General features: G+C 44.2%; 1 protein-coding gene and 1 non-coding gene across 6 annotated transcripts; one reads left to right on the top strand and one right to left on the bottom strand.

Moving 5' to 3' along the window:
• Positions 1 to 9,230: 9,230 nt before the first annotated feature.
• Positions 9,231 to 18,025, top strand: LOC129036148 (low affinity immunoglobulin gamma Fc region receptor III-A). Of its 5 annotated transcripts, none has more exons than XM_054487122.1 (6): positions 9,231 to 9,321; positions 10,073 to 10,156; positions 10,825 to 10,845; positions 11,178 to 11,435; positions 14,821 to 15,078; positions 16,584 to 18,025. In XM_054487122.1, the coding sequence occupies exons 2-6, from the start codon at positions 10,117 to 10,119 to the stop codon at positions 16,769 to 16,771; spliced, it is 765 nt and encodes a 254-aa protein (XP_054343097.1). In that variant the 5' UTR covers positions 9,231 to 9,321; positions 10,073 to 10,116; the 3' UTR covers positions 16,772 to 18,025. The 5 variants fall into 5 exon arrangements, with proteins under 5 accessions (XP_054343097.1, XP_054343099.1, XP_054343093.1 ...); XM_054487124.1 differs by having other exon boundaries at positions 11,181 to 11,435; XM_054487118.1 differs by lacking the exon at positions 9,231 to 9,321 and having other exon boundaries at positions 9,802 to 10,156.
• A 1,444-nt stretch (positions 18,026 to 19,469) lies between these two features.
• TRNAN-GUU (transfer RNA asparagine (anticodon GUU)) lies at positions 19,470 to 19,543 on the bottom strand. The gene has a single exon. It is a non-coding gene; the product is annotated as a tRNA-Asn (tRNA).
• Positions 19,544 to 20,429: the final 886 nt, after the last annotated feature.

The raw sequence follows: 20,429 nt of genomic DNA on the forward strand, positions 1-20,429 counted from the left end.
ATTATCATGAGTGACTGCAAGACAGTGTCAGCTAAGATAGCCATTTCAAGCTGCTGAAGCCCTTTTCTTTTAGTCATGGAGTCCTGTGATAAGAACTGAAAGTTGGAAGAGTGTGCTTGTTTGTGGCCTTATTTGGTCGGATGCAGTCTTTATCATTTTTAATTTGTTTCTTAGGACATTTTATCTTGTTGGCCAAATGCCCTATGAAATATAAAATGGAGCCTTTTTCTAAGATGGATTTAGTTATGTCAAGGGTCCTTTATACAGTCTTCATCCTTTTTCCTGGCATACACTCCTAAAATCCTTAGAATCTCCAAAGTGATGTCTTTTGGTGTGCTAATGAGGTAACTGATAGCTGGCAGCTCTTAGGTAGCTTCATAACGGGCTGGGCACAAGAAAGATCATGGCGAGGTCAGAGGATTGGGGCTTTCAGCTCCACCCTCCAAACTCCCTCTGGGAAGTGGAGAGGGGCTGAAGGTTGAATTGATCACCAATAGCCAATGATTTAATTAATCATTCCTAAGTAATAAAGCTCCCATAAAAACCCAAAAGGACAGGGTTTGGAGATCTTCCAGAGAGCCAAACACAGGGAGGTTTTTGGAGGGTAGTGCACCAGAGGGCATGGAAGCTCCAAGCCCCTTCCCACAGGTCTTGCCCTATGTACTCTTTACCTGTGTCCTTTGTAATATTCTTTATCACAAACTGATAAATGTAAATGTTTCCCTGAGTACTGAGAGCCACTCTAGCAAATTAATTGAACCCAAGATGCGGGTGGTAGGAACCCCCATTTATAACTGATTGGTCAAAAGCACAGGTAAAACAACCTGGGGCTTCACCCTGGAGTATCAGAAGTGTCTTGTGAGACTGAGCCCTTCACTTGTGTGACCTGATGCTATTTCCAGTTAGATAGTGTTGGAATTCAATTGAATTCGAGCAGAAGTCCCAATCCCCAGACCTGTAATTGTCAGTGACCTCTTAGGAACTGGGCTGCACAGCAGGAGGTGAGTGGCAGGTAAGGAGCGAAGCTTTATCGGTATTTACAGTAGATCTCTATGGCTCACATCACCGCCTGAGCTCCTCCTCCTGTCAGATGAGCTGTGGCATTAAATTATCACAGGAGCATGAACCCTATTGTGAACTCTGCATGCAAGGGATCTAGGTTGCGTTCTCCTTATGAGAATCTAATGCTTGATGACCTGGCATTGTCTCCCATCGCCCTAGATGGGACTGTGTAGTTGCAAGAAAACAAGCTCGGGGCTCCCCCTGATTCTACATTATGGTGAGTTGTATAATTACTTCATTAAATATTATACTGTAATAATAATAGAAATGAAGTGTACAATAAATGTAATGCACTTGGATCATCCTGAAACCATCCCACACCCCCCTACCCCTGTCCGAGGAAAAATTGTCTTCCATGAAGCCGATCCCTGGTGCCAGAAATGTTGGGGACCACTGGATTAGAAGACACCCAGTTGGTGCCCACTGCTGAATTGCTTGCTTGCTTGCTTGCCAGTGGAGAGAAATCCCCACATATCTGTTGTCAGAAATGTGTTGTGAGAGCATAGTGGGAGGAACTGAGTTTATTTTTTCTACAGTTACAGCAATAGGTAACTGGAATTCAACTTCTGGACTATACCAAAGACTGCCAGGCCAGCCTACCTTTCTCACAGTCTTCCTGACTACCTGTCTTGGATGAGCAAGACAGTGTCAGCTAAGATAGCCATTTCAAGCTGCTGAAGCCCTTTTCTTTTAGTCATGGAGTCCTGTGATAAGAACTGAAAGTTGGAAGAGTGTGCTTGTTTGTGGCCTTATTTGGTCGGATGCAGTCTTTATCATTTTTAATTTGTTTCTTAGGACATTTTATCTTGTTGGCCAAATGCCCTATGAAATATAAAATGGAGCCTTTTTCTAAGATGGATTTAGTTATGTCAAGGGTCCTTTATACAGTCTTCATCCTTTTTCCTGGCATACACTCCTAAAATCCTTAGAATCTCCAAAGTGATGTCTTTTGGTGTGCTAATGAGGTAACTGATAGCTGGCAGCTCTTAGGTAGCTTCATAACGGGCTGGGCACAAGAAAGATCATGGCGAGGTCAGAGGATTGGGGCTTTCAGCTCCACCCTCCAAACTCCCTCTGGGAAGTGGAGAGGGGCTGAAGGTTGAATTGATCACCAATAGCCAATGATTTAATTAATCATTCCTAAGTAATAAAGCTCCCATAAAAACCCAAAAGGACAGGGTTTGGAGATCTTCCAGAGAGCCAAACACAGGGAGGTTTTTGGAGGGTAGTGCACCAGAGGGCATGGAAGCTCCAAGCCCCTTCCCACAGGTCTTGCCCTATGTACTCTTTACCTGTGTCCTTTGTAATATTCTTTATCACAAACTGATAAATGTAAATGTTTCCCTGAGTACTGAGAGCCACTCTAGCAAATTAATTGAACCCAAGATGCGGGTGGTAGGAACCCCCATTTATAACTGATTGGTCAAAAGCACAGGTAAAACAACCTGGGGCTTCACCCTGGAGTATCAGAAGTGTCTTGTGAGACTGAGCCCTTCACTTGTGTGACCTGATGCTATTTCCAGTTAGATAGTGTTGGAATTCAATTGAATTCGAGCAGAAGTCCCAATCCCCAGACCTGTAATTGTCAGTGACCTCTTAGGAACTGGGCTGCACAGCAGGAGGTGAGTGGCAGGTAAGGAGCGAAGCTTTATCGGTATTTACAGTAGATCTCTATGGCTCACATCACCGCCTGAGCTCCTCCTCCTGTCAGATGAGCTGTGGCATTAAATTATCACAGGAGCATGAACCCTATTGTGAACTCTGCATGCAAGGGATCTAGGTTGCGTTCTCCTTATGAGAATCTAATGCTTGATGACCTGGCATTGTCTCCCATCGCCCTAGATGGGACTGTGTAGTTGCAAGAAAACAAGCTCGGGGCTCCCCCTGATTCTACATTATGGTGAGTTGTATAATTACTTCATTAAATATTATACTGTAATAATAATAGAAATGAAGTGTACAATAAATGTAATGCACTTGGATCATCCTGAAACCATCCCACACCCCCCTACCCCTGTCCGAGGAAAAATTGTCTTCCATGAAGCCGATCCCTGGTGCCAGAAATGTTGGGGACCACTGGATTAGAAGACACCCAGTTGGTGCCCACTGCTGAATTGCTTGCTTGCTTGCTTGCCAGTGGAGAGAAATCCCCACATATCTGTTGTCAGAAATGTGTTGTGAGAGCATAGTGGGAGGAACTGAGTTTATTTTTTCTACAGTTACAGCAATAGGTAACTGGAATTCAACTTCTGGACTATACCAAAGACTGCCAGGCCAGCCTACCTTTCTCACAGTCTTCCTGACTACCTGTCTTGGATGAGCTCACTGAAAGCCCACATACCTTCATTCTAGCATTTCCTCAATCTGGTTGAGCTGCTTTGGAGGTAATAGAGGTTGTAGGACCTCCCTCCACTCCTGCTCAGGACTGTTTTCAGCAGGCTAATCAGACAGCAGTTGGCACTGAGTACAATTGGAGAAATGTTACCAGCACTGAAGACTGATCCAGCTACAAATCCATAGCGACCCACCTCAGCTGGACCCTTGGTATTGCTTGGCAATCCTTACAATTGTTTGGAATTCTTGGTAATTCTTGTACATACAAACAGTTGGCTCCTTCTCCCATGCACCACAATAGCCATTCTCAACTCTGGTGTTCTCAAACCCCCACCACAACTGTTACCCACTCTTTCTCGACAGGTGTCTTTGACTCCTCCTTAACCAAGAAAATCAGGACCAGCAGATGTGGATGGTCACTCAACATCTGAAAATGGATTTGCATATGTACCCCCTCAGCTCCTGCCTTCAGCTCAGAGCGAGAGGTAATCCGTATCCAGTTCACAGCCAACTCCCTGTCCATGTCCCATTCCCATCTCCTCAGGACCCACACTTGCTTCTCTAGGTTTTCCATCTCTGTTAGGCATCCAACTTCTCCCACCCTGCTGGCTTCTTCCCAAAGACCTATAACCAAGCTCAAATCTTTCACTTAAAAGAAAACAAAAACTCCCATTCTCTTGAAACTACCTTTGCAGAATTGTGTCTGAAACAGTGAGAGAGATCTAACTTAATTGACTCCATCTTCCTTCTAACCTCCAAGCTGTCTTTCCTCATTCTTGGGCATAGGCTGAACTAACTTTGGGAGAAACTTAGTTTATAGTTTGTGGTTTAAAGCAAAGATGATAACAGTCCTTTCCCAGGGCAGACCTCCTTTTTTTCTGAAGACTAGATTGTCTTTGTAGGACTAACATTAGCCACAAGATTGGAAATTATGGTTTAGGAATCATGCAGGTGGAGGCTACAAGATTCTGACCCTCCCTAAGCACTGATCCTAAGATCAGTGCTTGAGATATTTTGCAGACCCTGCACTTGATGGATCACCTGGCAACACCCAGATCAATAAACTGGCTCATCTGATCTTGTGGTGCCCACCCAGGAACTGACTCAGAACAAGAAGACAGCTTCAACTCCCTGTGATTTCATCCCTGACCAATCAACACTCCTGGCTCACTGGCTTCCCCTCCACCAACCAAGTTGTCCTTAAAAACTCTGCTCCCCAAATGCTCTGGAAGACTAATTTGAGTAATAATAAAACTCCAGTCTCTGGCTCAGTCAGCTCTGCATGAATTACTCTTTCTCTATTGCAATTCCCCTGTCTTGATGAATCGGCTCTGTCTAGTTACCATCCTCCACTTCTCCTTTCTTATTGTGTCACTTAGGGCTCTGGGTTATAAACAACTTGATCAGAATCCAGATCTTTTAAGTACAGGAAAAAAATTTATTGGATGGAAACTAGAGGAGGTCAGCCCATCCCACTGCTGTGATGACTGGGACCCAACCATCTCCCTCTCCTAGAAGTGAATCTCCCTTATGATTAAACAAGTGTCACTTATTCAGGATTCATCTCAGAAGAGACTCTAATGGGCCAAACCTTGGTTATATGCCTGTCCTCTATCTGCCTGTATCAGTTAGCTAGCACTTTTATAACAAAGTACCACAGACTGGGTGGCTTAAACAACAAAAATGTATTTTCTTACAGTTCTTGAGGCTGGAAGTCCAAGATCAAGGTGTTGACAGGGTTGGTTTCTTTTAATTTTTTTTTAAAAAACTTTTATTTTAGATTTAGGGGAACATGTGCAGGTTTGCTACACAGGTAAACTCCTATCATGGGGGTTTGTCGTAAACATTATTTCATCACCCATGTAGTAAGCCTAGTTACTCAATAGTTATTTTTTCCGATCCTCTCCCTCTTCCTACCCTCCACCCTCAAGTAGGTCCCAGTGTGTCTGTTGTTCCCCCTTTGAGTCCCTAGGGTTGGTTTCTTCTGAGGCCTCTCTCCTTGGCTTGTAGGTGTCCATCTTCTCCCTGTATGTGTCTGTGTCCCAACTAATAAGGACACCAGTCATATTGTACTAGAGCCCACCTAATGATTTTATTTTAACTTAATTACCTCTTTAAAGGCTCTATATCCACATATAGTCACATCCTGAGGTATAGGGGGTTCCACATGTGGACTTCAACATATGAACTGGGAGAGACACAATTTAGTCCTTAATAGTGCCCCAAAGTGGGGAAAAGGAAGATCTGGACCCTTGGGTTTCCATAGTAGAAAGCAATCACTGCTTTCTATTAAGTACTCACAGTGGGGCTTCTCCAGAAAGAATGATATGCTAATAAGAAGGGGAGGAGGAAGTGATCCTGGACAGCCAGATGATATGTGCACTATTCCTTCATAATGGAGATTCTGAAGAGGAGAAGCACTTCACTAAACACTTCTTCATTCCTACTCCATCTTCAACCAAAAGCTGTCAAACTTCTGTTTCTCAGCCCCAGCCCCTGAAATTGTTCAGGCAAAGGTCATTAATAGTTCCTTCATTGCCATATTTCAATCAAACTCTTGTTTGAATTCTTTTCTACAACATTAATACTGTTACTGTTGACTACTCCCTCCTTGAAGATCTGTTCCCACTAAACTTCCTTGTTCCCTCCTCTTCAGTCCCTCCTATACAAACTCCTTCGTCAGCTATTTTTCCTGTGCATGCTTCAAAAATGTTTGCATGTCAAGTTTCTGTCATTGACTCTCTCCTCTTCTCCTCTCCCTCTCGACCCCTCCTTCCTTTCCCTCACTGTTTCCCTTTAATTCTCTCTCAATACTCTTACAGTTTGAAAGAACTTACCCTTACTTTATCTTAACCTAGGATCTCTGGATGGGTTCAAATAGAGCTTCTTAAATTAAAGGAAGCAAAATGTGTATATTTGCATCCTTTCTTGGGAGAGGGACTAAAGGTTTTTGTCAGAGGTTTGAAACCTCAACTGTGTTGGTGCCTCCTAAATTGTGTCTTTTGTCAAGACCTGTCTTCTGAGTTCCAGGGCCATGTGTCTCACTGCCTACCGGAAATCTTCACCTGAAACCTTCACAGCTACCTCAAACTCAATAACATCAAAAGCTGATATTATTGTCTCTCCCTCCCAAAGCCTGCTCATCTTCCCATTTTTCTTTTGTCCATGAAAGGTACTGCCATTCTCCTTATCACCCAAATTAGAAATCCGAGCATCACCCAGGCCTCTCCCTCTTCATCACCCCTCAGCCAATCATTCACCAAGTCTTGTCCATCCTTCCTTCCTAACTTCTCTCCTAGACGCTTCCATTGCATATCCACTTTTTAAACAGAGTGGCTCTTGTCTCAACTAGACTGTTGAAATAATCTTCCAACTTTTCCCTCCACCTTCCATCTCTCTCCCCTCTAACTCATTCCTTGGACTGCTATCAGAGTACTTTTCATAAAATATAAAACAGATCTTGTGATTCCCCAGTCTAAGCCTTTTTATTAGTTCCCATTAGCTTTTAGAATAAAATATGTACTGTTCATCCTGACACACAAAACTCTTCATGATAAATACTAATTGAGTGCCTAGTATGTGCCTGCCCTTGTGCTAAATGTTGAGGGTACAGGGGTAAACAAGGTGAACAGGTTCCCTGCTCTCCAAGACCTTTCAGTCTACAAATGGAATGAGTTTACAAAGGAGAAGCACAAGCTCCTAAAGGAGTTGGGGTGGGGTGGGGGTCACAACCTAATTTAGAAAATTGAGGAAGGTCTCAACCTCCCATCTTGTACTTACAATAGTAATCAGCAGGTGTGGTACCAAATATGGAACCAACAATTTTATCTGCATTATCTCATTTAAGCAATGAGTGCCATTATTGTTAGCCTCACTTTACAGATAAGGAAACTGAGGGCTAGAAGGTTAAATAAGTTGTGGAGTTGGAATTTCACCCAGACTCATGTGAGACCCAGACATCTTAATCCTTTTGGAACCTGTGCTTCTCCTTTGTAGTACTCACTACACTTGTGGAACTACACCCAACTACACTTGTGGAACTATAGCCAGCTCTGCAAACATGACAGTCTATTTCACTCCAAGTCTTTGCTCATGCTGCTCCTCTTGCCTGGAATGCCTATTTCTCTCAAAATTCTTCCTGCTGAATATTTTGCGATCCAATTAAAGTGTTCTCTCTTCCATGTACACTTCTCCCTCAGATAGAATTAGCCACTGTCTTCTTTGTGCATACACAGCATTTCATAAATACTGTCACAGTCCCTCTAGCACTTCAAATACTTATCTGATGTTTTCCCCTTAAGAAACTGTAAGTCCTAGGGGATGACAATCAACTGACCTCCATAGTCAGAAACTTCTGCTGTGCCTGGCCTTCCAATGAGAAAAGGAGAGAAGAGGAGGGGAGGGAAGTAAAAGCGAAGGAGAAGAAAGAAAAGCAAACATGAAGATAAACACTTCAATATATGATATCCCAAGACCATCTACCCTTTTGTAAAAATTTTGCTTTTTTTTTTTTTCCCAAGAGTCAGGGTCTCACTCTGTCACCCAGGCTGGAGTGCAGTGCCATGAACATAACTCACTGTAGCCTCTAACTCCAGGGCTCAAGCAATCCTCCTGCCTCAGCCTCCTGTGCAGCTGGGACTACAGGCATGCACCACCACATCTGGCTATTATTATTATTACTATATTAGTAGAGATGGGGTCTTTCTATGTTGCTTAGACTGGTCTCAAATTCCTGGCCTCAAGCAATTCTTCCACCTCACATTGGCCTTCCAAAGTGCTGGGATTACAATAAGCCACCATAGGCCAAAATTTTGCATTTTATCCATTACTGTAAAATTAACCCTTACAAATCCAACAACACTCAATTTGAGAATTGTTCAATAACCACTTAATGAAAACCCCCTGAAAGCTTCCCATCCTGTTGCAGTCCCTTTCTCTCCTCCTATGTTCTCTCCTCTTCTTCCTATCTAGCTCACCCTTTTGGCAGCTAAGAATTCCTCCCTCCATTGGAGAGCCACAGACCAAAGAGGAGTCAAATAAGAAAATAAGACCTCAAAGAAGGAAAACAAAGTGAAGGCCTTGCATCAGAAGTCACGTGGCAGAAAGCCACCGGGATATCTGAAAAGAAGAAAGAATTGAGGGATATCTGCTTTTTGCCTCAGAGACCATACTTAGCCCTGAAGGCTTTGTTTCTGCTTTTGTTTCCCAGATAAGCATCTGAAGTGCTACAGCAAGGAACTTTAAGTTTCCAGATATTTGTCTGGATTTTCCAAGGCGTAGATGAGTCACTTGAGAAGAACTGGAATGGCTGCCTGGGTTCATTTCCGTTGTCCAATCCAAGGGCCTGTGGAGGAGGGGCTGCTGCAAGACTCTGTGTGGGGCGGGGGGAGGGGTGGGTACGTGGATGACAATGGGAGGATCAATTAACTCCACCCAGGAGCCAAATGAAACACACAAATAAAAAACAAAACCTGAGTAGTGGTTTTTATGTCATTCTGGAGTAGAAAGAGCATTCATTTATAGCAAAGGTCGGCGGGCACCTGTGTCAGCCCCTGCCTCCACTCCACCCCTAACAAGTATCAGGTGCCCACACGGGCCTGCTGCTCGCCTCCTGGGCTTTTCTAAGCCAGGTGAGACCTGTCCCAGATGTCCAAGAATCCACTGGGGGAGTGGCACTATCAAGCAGAGTCATCGGATTTTCTGTCTGGGAACTGGACCATTGTGAGAGTAAACAACGTGGGGTTACGGGGGAGAATCTGGAGAGAAGAGAAGAGGTTAACAACCCTCCCACTTCCTGGCCACCTCCCTCCACATTTTCTGATAAGGAGCCCTGGAGCCCCGGCTCCTAGGCTGACAGACCAGCCCAGATCCAGTGGCCCGGAGGGGCCTGAGCTAAATCCGCAGGACCCGGGTAACACCAGGAAGGTAAAGAGTTCCTGTCCTCGCCCCTCCCCACCCCTACCTTTTCTGTGATCTTTTCAGCCTTTCACTGGTGACTTGTTCTTCCAGGGCCCATTTCTCTCCCCTACCTGGGTTTCTTCTAACCTGGAAATCTAATGATCAAATCACACTAAAAAGTCAGTAGCTCCTGTGGATTACATATCCCAGGAGCATATAGATTTTGAATTTTGAATTTTGAAAGAAACTCTGCGTGGAGATAATATTGAGGCAGAGACACTGCTAGTGGTCTGAAGATTTGAAAGGACCACTTTCTGTGTGCCGGCAGGGCCTCGGCTGGAGATAGATGGGTCTGGGCGAGGCAGGAGAGTGAGAAGTTCTGAGGTGAAATGAAGGAAGCCCTCAGAGAATGTTCCTCCCATCTTGAATCTCATCCCCATGGTCTTGCTGTCCCATTCTTGGTGCTGGGTGGATCCAAACCCAGGAGATGGGGGCAAGCATCCTGGGATGGCTGAAGGCACACTCCGGCAGATTCTGTGTGTGCCCCCAGATGCTCAGCCGCAGACCTTTGGGGGAGTAAAGGGGGCAGACCCACCCACCTTGCCTCCAGGCTCTTTCCTTCCTGTTCCTGTTCTATGGTGGGGCTCCCTTGCCAGACTTCAGTTTGAGAAGTCAGATGAAGTTTCAAGAAAAGGAAACTGGTGGCTGACAGAGATGGGTGGAGGGGCTGGGGAAAGGCTGTTTACTTCCTCCTGTCTAGTCGGCTTGGTCCCTTTAGGGCTCCAGATATCTTTGGTGACTTGTCCACTCCAGTGTGGCATCATGTGGCAGCTGCTCCTCCCAACTGCTCTGCTACTTCTAGGTAAGTCAGGGTCTCCCTGGTTGAGGGAGAAGTTTGAGATGCCTTGGGTTCAGCAGAGACCCCTTTTCAGGCTAGGGACGAGACTCCCACGAAGGGATGGTACCCCTCACCACATCTATAGCTGTGGATTGAGCTCCTAGGACAAGCCAAGATGGGGCTAGAAATGAGGAGAATGCTGGTTCCAATTGGGGCATACTCATGAGTGAGGCCAGTCACTTCACCCCTCTGGGTCCCAGAATCACTATGTGGAACCGAAGAGCTTCGACTAGATGGTCCCTAGGGTCTGTCTCTTTCAGTTTGACATTCCAGGGTTCTCCTCTATGATTTTTAGTTTCTACCCTTTCTTGTGGGGATATGGGTTGAGGCTGTTTCTGTGGCTTGGTTCAGGGAAATTCAACCTGTACCCTTAATTTGTGAGTTTGCACAGGGAGCAAGGGGTAAGGGAGCAGTGTTGAAAATAGGGATTTGGGTTGACAGTGGCGCAAGAGGCATGAACACTGGAGACCAGAGAGCAGGTAGCAAGAAGGTTTCCACCAGAAACATCCTGATTCTTGGGAAAATTGGGCTCCTGGGGCAGAGGAGGGCAGGGGAGTTTTAAACTCACTCTATGTTCTAAACACTCTGATCTCTGCCCCTACTCAATATTTGATTTCTCTTTTTTCTTGCAGTTTCAGCTGGCATGCAGACTGGTGAGTCAGCTTCATGGTCTTGGATTAACCCAGTGGGGCACAAATGGGAACAATGGCCATAAGATATTGGGAAATGCTTGTTGAATGGGAAAATGCTGATGTGGGGTTAGCAGGGATAGTTCCTCCAACACAGCAGAACTTGGCCCTATGCTTCTCTGGCCAGTTTTCCTCAAGATACTGAACAGGCCAAAAATGGGGCCGAGATGCTCTAAGACTGAGCCACCAAGCATGGGTTTGCAATGAGCTCATTCTGGCTTTGAGGCTCCCTGAGAATGGCAGTGTAGAGCCTGCTCCTCTCCCTGTCCTCACCCCACATTCTCTTGGCTCCTCAGAAGATCTCCCAAAGGCTGTGGTATTCCTGCAGCCTCAATGGTACAGGGTGCTCGAGGAGGACAGTGTGACTCTGAAGTGCCAGGGAGCCTACTCCTCTGAGGACAATTCCACACAGTGGTTTCACAATGAGAGCCTCATCTCAAGCCAGGCCTCGAGCTACTTCATTGCCGCTGCCGGAATCAAAGACAGTGGAGAGTACAGGTGCCAGACAAGCCTCTCCACACTCAGTGACCCGGTGCAGCTAGAAGTCCATACCGGTGAGTTGATGAAGGGGAAGAGGAAAATCACCAATAAAGGGTGAAACAAAGGGTCCTGAAATACTTGGGAAGAGCCAGAGATGATATTCTTAGAGATAAAAGCTAAGATGAGATGATCTGTGGTCCCACTGAATGGTATCAGAGTTGTATTCCTAGCTCTAAGTAGGTCTTGGGCACAATGTCAAAGCCTGTCAGACAATAGATAATAGGACTGCTGCATTGCACAATTCCAGGAATCCTCATATGGAATGCATACAATGTGAATGTGTCATGTGAAGGTTAGGCCATGGCATAGATGCTCAATAATAGTTATTTATTTATTTATTTTCTTTTTTTTTAATTTTATTTTTTGAGACAGAGTATCACTCTGTCACCCAGGCTGAAGTGCAATGGGGCGAACTCAGCTCGCTGCAACTTTTACCTCCCGGGTTCTAGTGATTCTCCTGCTTCAGCCTCCCGAGTAGCTGAGATTACAGGTGCCCGCCACCACACCCAGCTAATTTTTGTATTTTTAGTAGAGACAGGCTTTCACCATGTTGGTCAGTCTGTTCTTAACTCCTGACCTCAGGTGATTCACCTGCCTTGGCTTCCCAAAGTGCTGGGACTACAGGCATGAGCCACCACACCTGGCCAATAATATTTATTGAATAAATTAATGAATTTGGTGTTAGGACCTCAATCTCCTCACTCTCAGACATGTAATGCCCTAAGCCACCTCCCAAAGCAATCCTGGTGGCCTAGCATCATATCTTTCTGTCTCCTCATCAATGCTATACTGAAACCTATAATTAAGCATAATGTGATATCTCTTCCGGTAAAGGCAGAAACATGTTCAGCCTGCACATTAATCATGAGATGAAAGTCCTTGTGTACTATTAACAGAATATAGACATCAGACGCAGGTAGGAGAAATATTTTGAAGGCAGGGGTCTTTCCTGGTGTCCCTACAATCTTACCACATAGGCTGGTCCCTGCAGTGTCACCCTGCAAACCTAACTCTACTTCCACGGCTGTTCCATTCATACAATGTTTATGGGTGGAACAAGCTTTGGGGGAAGAAGGGCATAAAGAGGTGGATCTGCAAGAGAGCTCCATGGAATTGGGCCTCTGAAACTGATTTTTGTGGCTCTTTGGCCTCTGACAGTACCACTCAACTGACATGGTCTTCACTCTCCAGAGCTACAAGAAGATATGTCCATTTCTAGCTAGGTAAGAGGTGTCCACCTACAACCAAATAAAATGGGGAATTACCAAGAGAAAGCAATAGAAAAATCAAGTCTAGGAGTTACTAGTTTGCCTTGAACTTGGCTCTAGAAACTGGCTTTAGAAGTCTGGCCAATCAAGGCTATATTAAACTGTGACCATGAGAATTAGCTTCACCAGGTAAACTTCTGAGCATCCTTTAATCCTTTAGGACCCATTTCACTTATGTCTTCCTCTGAGAAGCATTTTTTACTTCTTTTTTGTTTTGTTTTGTTTTTGTTTTTGAGACAGAGTCTCTCTCTGTCACCCAGGCTGGAGTGCAGTGGCACAATCTCGGCTCACTGCAACCTCCACCTCCTGGGTTCAAGCGATTCTCCTGCCTCAGTCTCCCAAGTGGCTGGGATTACAGGTGCATGCCACCACACCTGGCTAATTTTTTGTATTTTTAGTACAGACGGGGTTTCACAGTGTTAGCCAGGATGGTCTTAATCTCCTGACCTCGTGATCTGCCCATCTCGGCCTCCCAAAGTACTAGGATTACAGACGTGAGCCACCATGCCCAGCCTGCATTTTTACTTCTTTCAGGCAGAATTTCTTTATTCCAATGTAGTCGGCCCCGTAGTCCTTTATTCTTAGCCTGTTGTAGCACTCGTCATATTGTATTGTGATTATTTCTGAATATTTATGTTTCTATGTCTAGACTGTAGATTCTTTGAGGCTAAGAACTATATGTCCAGTCATCTGGGTATCTCCAGTCCACAGTGTGGCATACGTAGTAAGTGCTTGATGAAATATCACTTGAAGGAATATACATATGGACATTCACTGAGTCCATGACAGGACAGATTGGAACAAGAATGTTCCTCCGAAGGCCACCAGACTATATACTAACCATGACTTTATGCTAATAATGATTCATCTCTCTGCTGAAAAAGTAAGTGGATAGATAGGCACATGGCTTCTTTTGATAAATGATATATCTTAATAGGTAATAAAGATTACTTTCTGTTTGGCAGATCTTTGTGGTAGAGAATCATGACCAACACACGTCCTACCAATTTTGTTTAGCATCAGGTAGTAGATTTTTAAAATTATAGTAATTCAACCTGAGAATGTAGATTTAAAAAATAAAATTATAGTAAATTTTGTTTTGTTCTTATTACAAAAGTCATTTGGGGTCAATTTCAAAAATATATAAAAGTAAACAGGAGAAATTTAAAATGTCCTTCGGTCCCACTCCTTCAGAGAAAACCCCTGTTAATATGTAAGTGCATATCCTTCTTTTTCCTGTGCATAATACTTTTTAAAATATTTGAAGTATTATGCTTTTTTAACTTAACATTGTCTCATGAATATTTTCTTATGCCATTATAATACTTATCTATAATATCATTATTTTTTAATTATTCAGGCCCTTTCCTGACCATGACTTCATGTTCTTTCTTTGTGAAGTCTGATTACTTGGTGACGTGATTGTGAGAATAAGCTCTGGCGATATAAGAATTTCCTCTCTCGAAGGCCATACTCAGTAATAAAGTTGGTCTCACCGAGGCCCTGTGACACCTCAGAAACCGCGAATTGCCATGCTGAGCACTACCAGTCACGCCCTTCCCCTCCCTGATGTTTACATTGAGTTCTCCTTCACAATTTCTGCAGCCACTCCGTGGCCACCGTCACCTTATTCCTGAATGCCACAAGAGTCTTTCAATATTCCTTTGATTGCCTATTCCTTCTGAAATCTACCTTTTCCTCTAATAGGGCAAATCATTATTTTCAAATGCAATTGTTACTCTGATCTAGAACTTACTGTGACTCCTTGCCGCCTGCCACAGCAAATCTAAGTCTAGCACTTTAGGATCCTGCAGATATGCCCATCATTGCTTCTCACTTACCTCATTGCTTAGTCCCTCTGCTCTAACCCTGTGTGTTGATCATATGTGTGTGTGTCCCTCTTCCCCATTAGACAAAGGTCTTGGTATGACTTCAGTTCTCTTGCAGGGCCCCATCAGCTCTTCCCCAAAGGGAGCTATGCAGGGTTGACTCCCAAAGGGAGCTATGCAGGGTTGACTCCCAATCTGGCTTTCCCTTATGTCTCAGGATCTGGATGGTACGTGGCCCCTTCACAAAGTTCTGCACTGAGAGCTGTGGCCTCCCGGGCCTGGGGTGTCTCTGTGTCTTTCAGGCTGGCTGTTGCTCCAGGCCCCTCGGTGGGTGTTCAAGGAGGAAGACTCTATTCACCTGAGGTGTCACAGCTGGAAGAACAAGGCTCTGCATAAGGTCACATATTTACAGAACGGCAAAGGCAGGAAGTATTTTCATCAGAATTCTGACTTCTACATTCCAAAAGCCACACTCAAAGACAGCGGCTCCTACTTCTGCAGGGGGCTTCTTGGGAATAAAAATGTGTCTTCAGAGACTTTGAACATCACCATCACTCAAGGTGAGACATGTGCCACCCTGGAATGCCCAGGGACGCCTGTGTGTGGAACCTGCAGTCACACTGGGAAGTTGAGTTGGGAGGAGATTCCTGATTCTTACACGTACTTCTTCATATGTGGTTCCCTCCTGGTGATCACCAGGAGGTCCCCAAAAGTCCCTGATTGCAGGGTAGGTTTGCAGCTCTGTTTCAGTCCATTCTTTTGGGGTAGCTAAGAGGTGTCATTCACTCTGCAGCATGATGGCAGGAGCAGAAGCCACATCTCCTCCCCAATAAATACCTCTGTCTTTCCTTACCCTAATCACACCCACGATGTCATATGTTCCTATCATGCTGGCCTCCTTCTTATCCAAGCCTTTTAGCCACGATCCAAACTGGCAGGAGCCCCTCATCCCCTCACAGAAAGAGCCCAGAACCTAGGTTCTGGCCCTGCAGCTAATTAACCATCTGACCAGAGGTGAGCCACTTAGTCTTTCTGAACCCCAATTTCTTCTTCCATAACAAAAATAAGCTGACATTTATTGGGCACCTTTCAGTGTGCTAGACTCTGTGCTAAACAATTCTTTACATGCACCTGGTTTAACTATCACAGTAGACCTTCACAACATGAGATAGGTAATATTTCATTTTACAGATGAAGTAACTGAGGTGCAAAAATAAATAAATAAGTTGTCCCTAAGGTCACATCAAAGACTTCAAAGCCTGTATATTTAACCATTAAGTAAAAGATTTGAACAAGCACTAATATCCTATGATCCCATTAAGTCATCCACAAAACATCTCTAGGTTCTATAGCACCAGCCTGCGGAATCAGAGCTCTAGAGTGGTGTGCCTGGACTTTCCAGTTTCACAGAACTTCTATCTGTAACTAGCCCAAGACATAAATTGTAAACAATTTGCATGTAGAAAGGCAGCAAAACACCTTTTGAGATTTTGACACTACAATGCCATAATTTGTACAAAAATAATTTCATGACACTTTAAACTGAAAGTAAATACTCCCAAGTGGTTAGGGACAGAGAGCAAATAAAGCAAATGGGGTAACATGTAAACAATGAGTGGATCTGGGTAAAGGATATACAAGATTTCTTTATATTATTCTGGTCATTTTTCTTAAGTTTGGAAATATGTCAAAATCAAGAGTTTAAAAAATTGAAATATAAAATCAACAAATTTGTCCCAGTTTCTAGACCATAGCATTGTCTGACAATTTCTTAACTGTCACACAAAACCCAGCTTACGACCTAACTTGCTAATGCTCCCTGTTACATCTCTGTCAAACAAGCAGAAGCCTTTGCTAAGTGTTTGGTGAGCTGTCCTCTGCTCAGATAGCACTAAGATCAGGAACCAATGGGAGGAAGCAATACTTTCCCCCAGACTTCCCCACCATTCCTACCACTTGTCGGTTGGCAGTTGTCAAAGACTCTCTACTGGTGACCTCACCGTTTGTTCCAAATATCTGCCTTAGTGACTGTCATTTTTTTTCATCTCTCCACTTCTCCTAATAGGTTTGGCAGTGTCAACCGCCTCATCATTCTTTCCACCTGGGTACCAAGTCTCTTTCTGCTTGGTGATGGTACTCCTTTTTGCAGTGGACACAGGACTATATTTCTCTGTGAAGAGAAACATTCGAAGCTCAACAAGAGACTGGAAGGACCATAAATTTAAATGGAGAAAGGACCTTCAAGACAAATGACCCCCCATCCCATGGGGGTAATAAGAGCAGTGGCAGCAGCATCTCTGAACATTTCTCTGGATTTGCAACCCCATCATCCTCAGGCCTCTCTACAAGCAGCAGGAAACATAGAACTCAGGGCCAGATCCCTTGCCCAACTCTCGATTTTTCCTTGGTCTCCAGTGGAAGGGAAAAGCCCATGATCTTCAAGCAGGGAAGCCCCAGTGAGTAGCTACATTCCTAGGAATTGAAGTTGCAGAGCTACACAGACACTTTTTCTGTCCCAACCATTCCCTCACAGCAAAGCAACAATACAGGCTAGGGATGGTAATCCTTTAAACATACAAAAATTGCTCGTATTATAAATTACCCAGTTTAGAGGGAAAAAAAGAAAATAATTATTCCTAAATAAATGGATAAGTAGAATTAATGGTTGAGGCAGGGCCATACAGAGTGTGGGAACTGCTGGGGATCTAGGGAATTCAGTGGGGCCAATGAAAGCATGGCTGAGAAATAGCAGGGTAGTCCAGGATAGACTAAGGGAGGGGTTCCCATCTGAGCCCAGAGATAAGGCTGTCTTCCTAGAACATTAACCGTAGTGGAATTAACAGGAAATCACGAGGGTGAGGTAGAATTGAGTCTTCCAGGGGTGTCTATCAGAACTGGACCATCTCCAAGTATATAACGTTGAGCCCTCTTAATGCTAGGAGTAGAAAATGGTCCTAGGAAGGGGACTGAGGATTGGGGTGGGGGGTGGGGTGGAAAAAAAGTACAGAACAAACCTTGTGTCACTGTCCCAAGTTAAGCTAAGTGAACAGAACTATCTCAGCGTCAGAATGAGAAAGCCTGAGAAGAAAGAACCAACCACAAGCACACAGGAAGGAAAGCGCAGGAGGTGAAAATGCTTTCTTGGCCGGGGTAGTAAGAATTAGAGGTTAAGGGCAGGGACTGTAAAACCACCTTTTCTGCTTCAATATCTAATTCCTGTGTAGCTTTGTTCATTGCATTTATTAAACAAATGTTGTATAACCAATACTAAATGTACTACTGAGCTTCACTAAGTTATGAAACTTTCAAATCCTTCATCATGTCAGTTCCAATGAGGCGGGGATGGAGAAGACAATTGTTGCTTATGAAAGAAAGTTTTAGCTGTCTCTGTTTTGTAAGCTTTAAGTGTAACATTTCTTGGTTCCAATGAAGCATTTTACAAGATCTTGCATGCTACTCTTAGATAGAAGATGGGAAAACCATGGTAATAAAATATGAATGATAAAATTCTTTCTTCTTCCCTTTGTCCAACACTGTAACACAGATTGGTTTGGATTGGTGAGAAACACCCCCTCCTCCCAGCAACCATCTCACCACAACTCTTATGAATTAGCCAGCTTGCTTTCCAAATCTTGCTGAGACAATTGGACTAAGGGGGATTCTTATGGGAAGTATGGGATAGGAGGGTGAATAAGCATTAGAGATAGTTTTAGAGCACTGGGGCAGATAGGAGAAGGCACAGCTATGCAGGAGGTAGAGGCATGGGCAGAGGTAGAGGGTCAGCCTGATTGTATGAATTATGAGCTACATACCAAGACGATTCAAGCTAGATTACATACATAAATATTACATAAGATTCAGACACGACACAAGTGCATTTGGAAACCTTGGACATTCAACTCACATTTATTTACTACCTACAATGTGCAAGCTTGAGTTCAGGTGCTGAAGATACCAGATGAACAACACAGGGTCATTCCCTGGAGAAGCTTTATTTCTAGTGAGAAAAACAGTTAAATAGGAAGAGAATGAAGAAAGGGCTGCAGAAAAGAGGCTTGATTTGGGGGGTGTGGTCATGAAGGATGCGTAGGCGTTTGCCAGGCAAAGAAGAGAAGAAAAGCCCAAGGTTCATAGGCAAAGATTCAAAAGCCAGAGTGTGAGTTCAAGAAAGCAGTTTGGTTCTGTGTCGGTGAGGGAGAGGAAAGACTTTCAGGGCCAGATCATGAAGGGCATTACCTTCCAAACTAAGGAGATCGTATCAGACCCTGCAATACATTGAGAGAGTTTAAGCAGACCAGGTTTGTACCGTATAGTATTTTAGAAGGATTCTCTGGCAACTACTTGATGGATGGACGGGACAGGAGAGTTGAAGACCGGAAACCAAATAGGGCAGCAAGGCAGGATGCAGTAACCCAAAGGGAGCAATGAGGAAGTAACTGGCGGTGAGGCTGTAGAGGAAGGTGCTTAATCAACAAGGTATTTAGGAGGCCAACTCTCCAAGAATTGGCAGCCAGCAGTACACGGCGTGACTAAGGACCAGGTTCCACACATAGTGCCCGTTTTCTGAGTTAGGAAATAGAAAGACAAGGCAGGTACAGGTTTGGTGGAAAGACAAACAATTTGTTTTGGCATTATTAGTACTTACTTCCTTTGGTCAGTAAATTTTCTTAAAGTGTCAGTTTCCATAACGTAATTGCAGTGGTTAAGCAGCTAAGAGTTATCACTACAACCCTAGTCGCAAAAACCAAATACCTCAAAATTACTCGTACAACACTAATGCAGAAGAGGACATTGGGGACCACACAACGCGGAGGTCAGCTGCTACGGCTCCCGGCCGTTAGCACCGCGGCTGGTTTTAAGAGCCAAGGCCCCAGCGCTCCTGGCGGATAGCATCGCACGCGGTTTTTTCAGTCAAAGTTTCAAAACTCCGAGGTTCACAAAATACGACTTTCGTCCCTGGGTGGGATCGAACCACCAACCTTTCGGTTAACAGCCGAACGCGCTAACCGATTGCGCCACAGAGACACGCGTTCACAAGCTTTGCTGCCAATTCACTTCACTGAAGAAAAAATGCTCAGCACTCTTAACGTCTTCAAAAAAATTGAGGTTGATTTGAAACCTGAGACACAATTAGCTTTCCGTGCTTCAGGGCGCGGCTCATAGCGCTGAGCGAGGCAGGTCTTTTTTCCGCGCTAGCACTTGCGTAGATCTGGAGCAGGACTCAGCTTCCACCAGAAGAGGCTGAGAAAAGGAGAGCAGAAGAGGATGCAGGAACGAAGGGTCTTCGGGGAATCCAAAATGGATGCTCTCTGTGGGTTCGGGGATTCCGTTGATTTTGGTCAGAGAAGTACGACGATAAGCTTTTTTTGCTGATGTAGACAATTTATGTATGCATGTGCACACGTTTAGTGCTGACTCATAATAACCTTATTATCGTGAGCATTAAAAATATTTTCTTACAGGTCCAATCACGTCCAGCAAAATGTGATATCTAAGTAAGTGAGTTTTGTATTACAAAATTAGTCTTCAACCCACGCTGTTTTGAAAGGTTTCTACCGGCATATTAGACATGCAGACAGAACACGGAGCTTAAAAAGCCTGTAACATTCCAATTAATGGTATTCAGCTTGGAAATAAAAAATATTTTTTAAAAAATGCCTGCAACTTAAGGACGTTCATGCTGACATATCCAGATCCAAATATCTGAGGACAGAGACCCCTAATTCCACCACCATCGACCTAGGGAACCTCATCAGTGCTGGGTCTAAAAAGCCTTTTTTTTTTCTTTAATTCATATATATATATGTATATATATATATACATATATATACTTTAAGTTCTAGGCTACATGTGCACAAGGTGCAGGTTTGTTACATATGTATACACGTGCCATGTTGGTGTGCTGCACCCA

Source organism: Pongo pygmaeus, chromosome 1 (genome assembly GCF_028885625.2).
Source record: "Pongo pygmaeus isolate AG05252 chromosome 1, NHGRI_mPonPyg2-v2.0_pri, whole genome shotgun sequence".
Classification (NCBI taxonomy): Eukaryota; Metazoa; Chordata; class Mammalia; order Primates; family Hominidae; genus Pongo; species Pongo pygmaeus.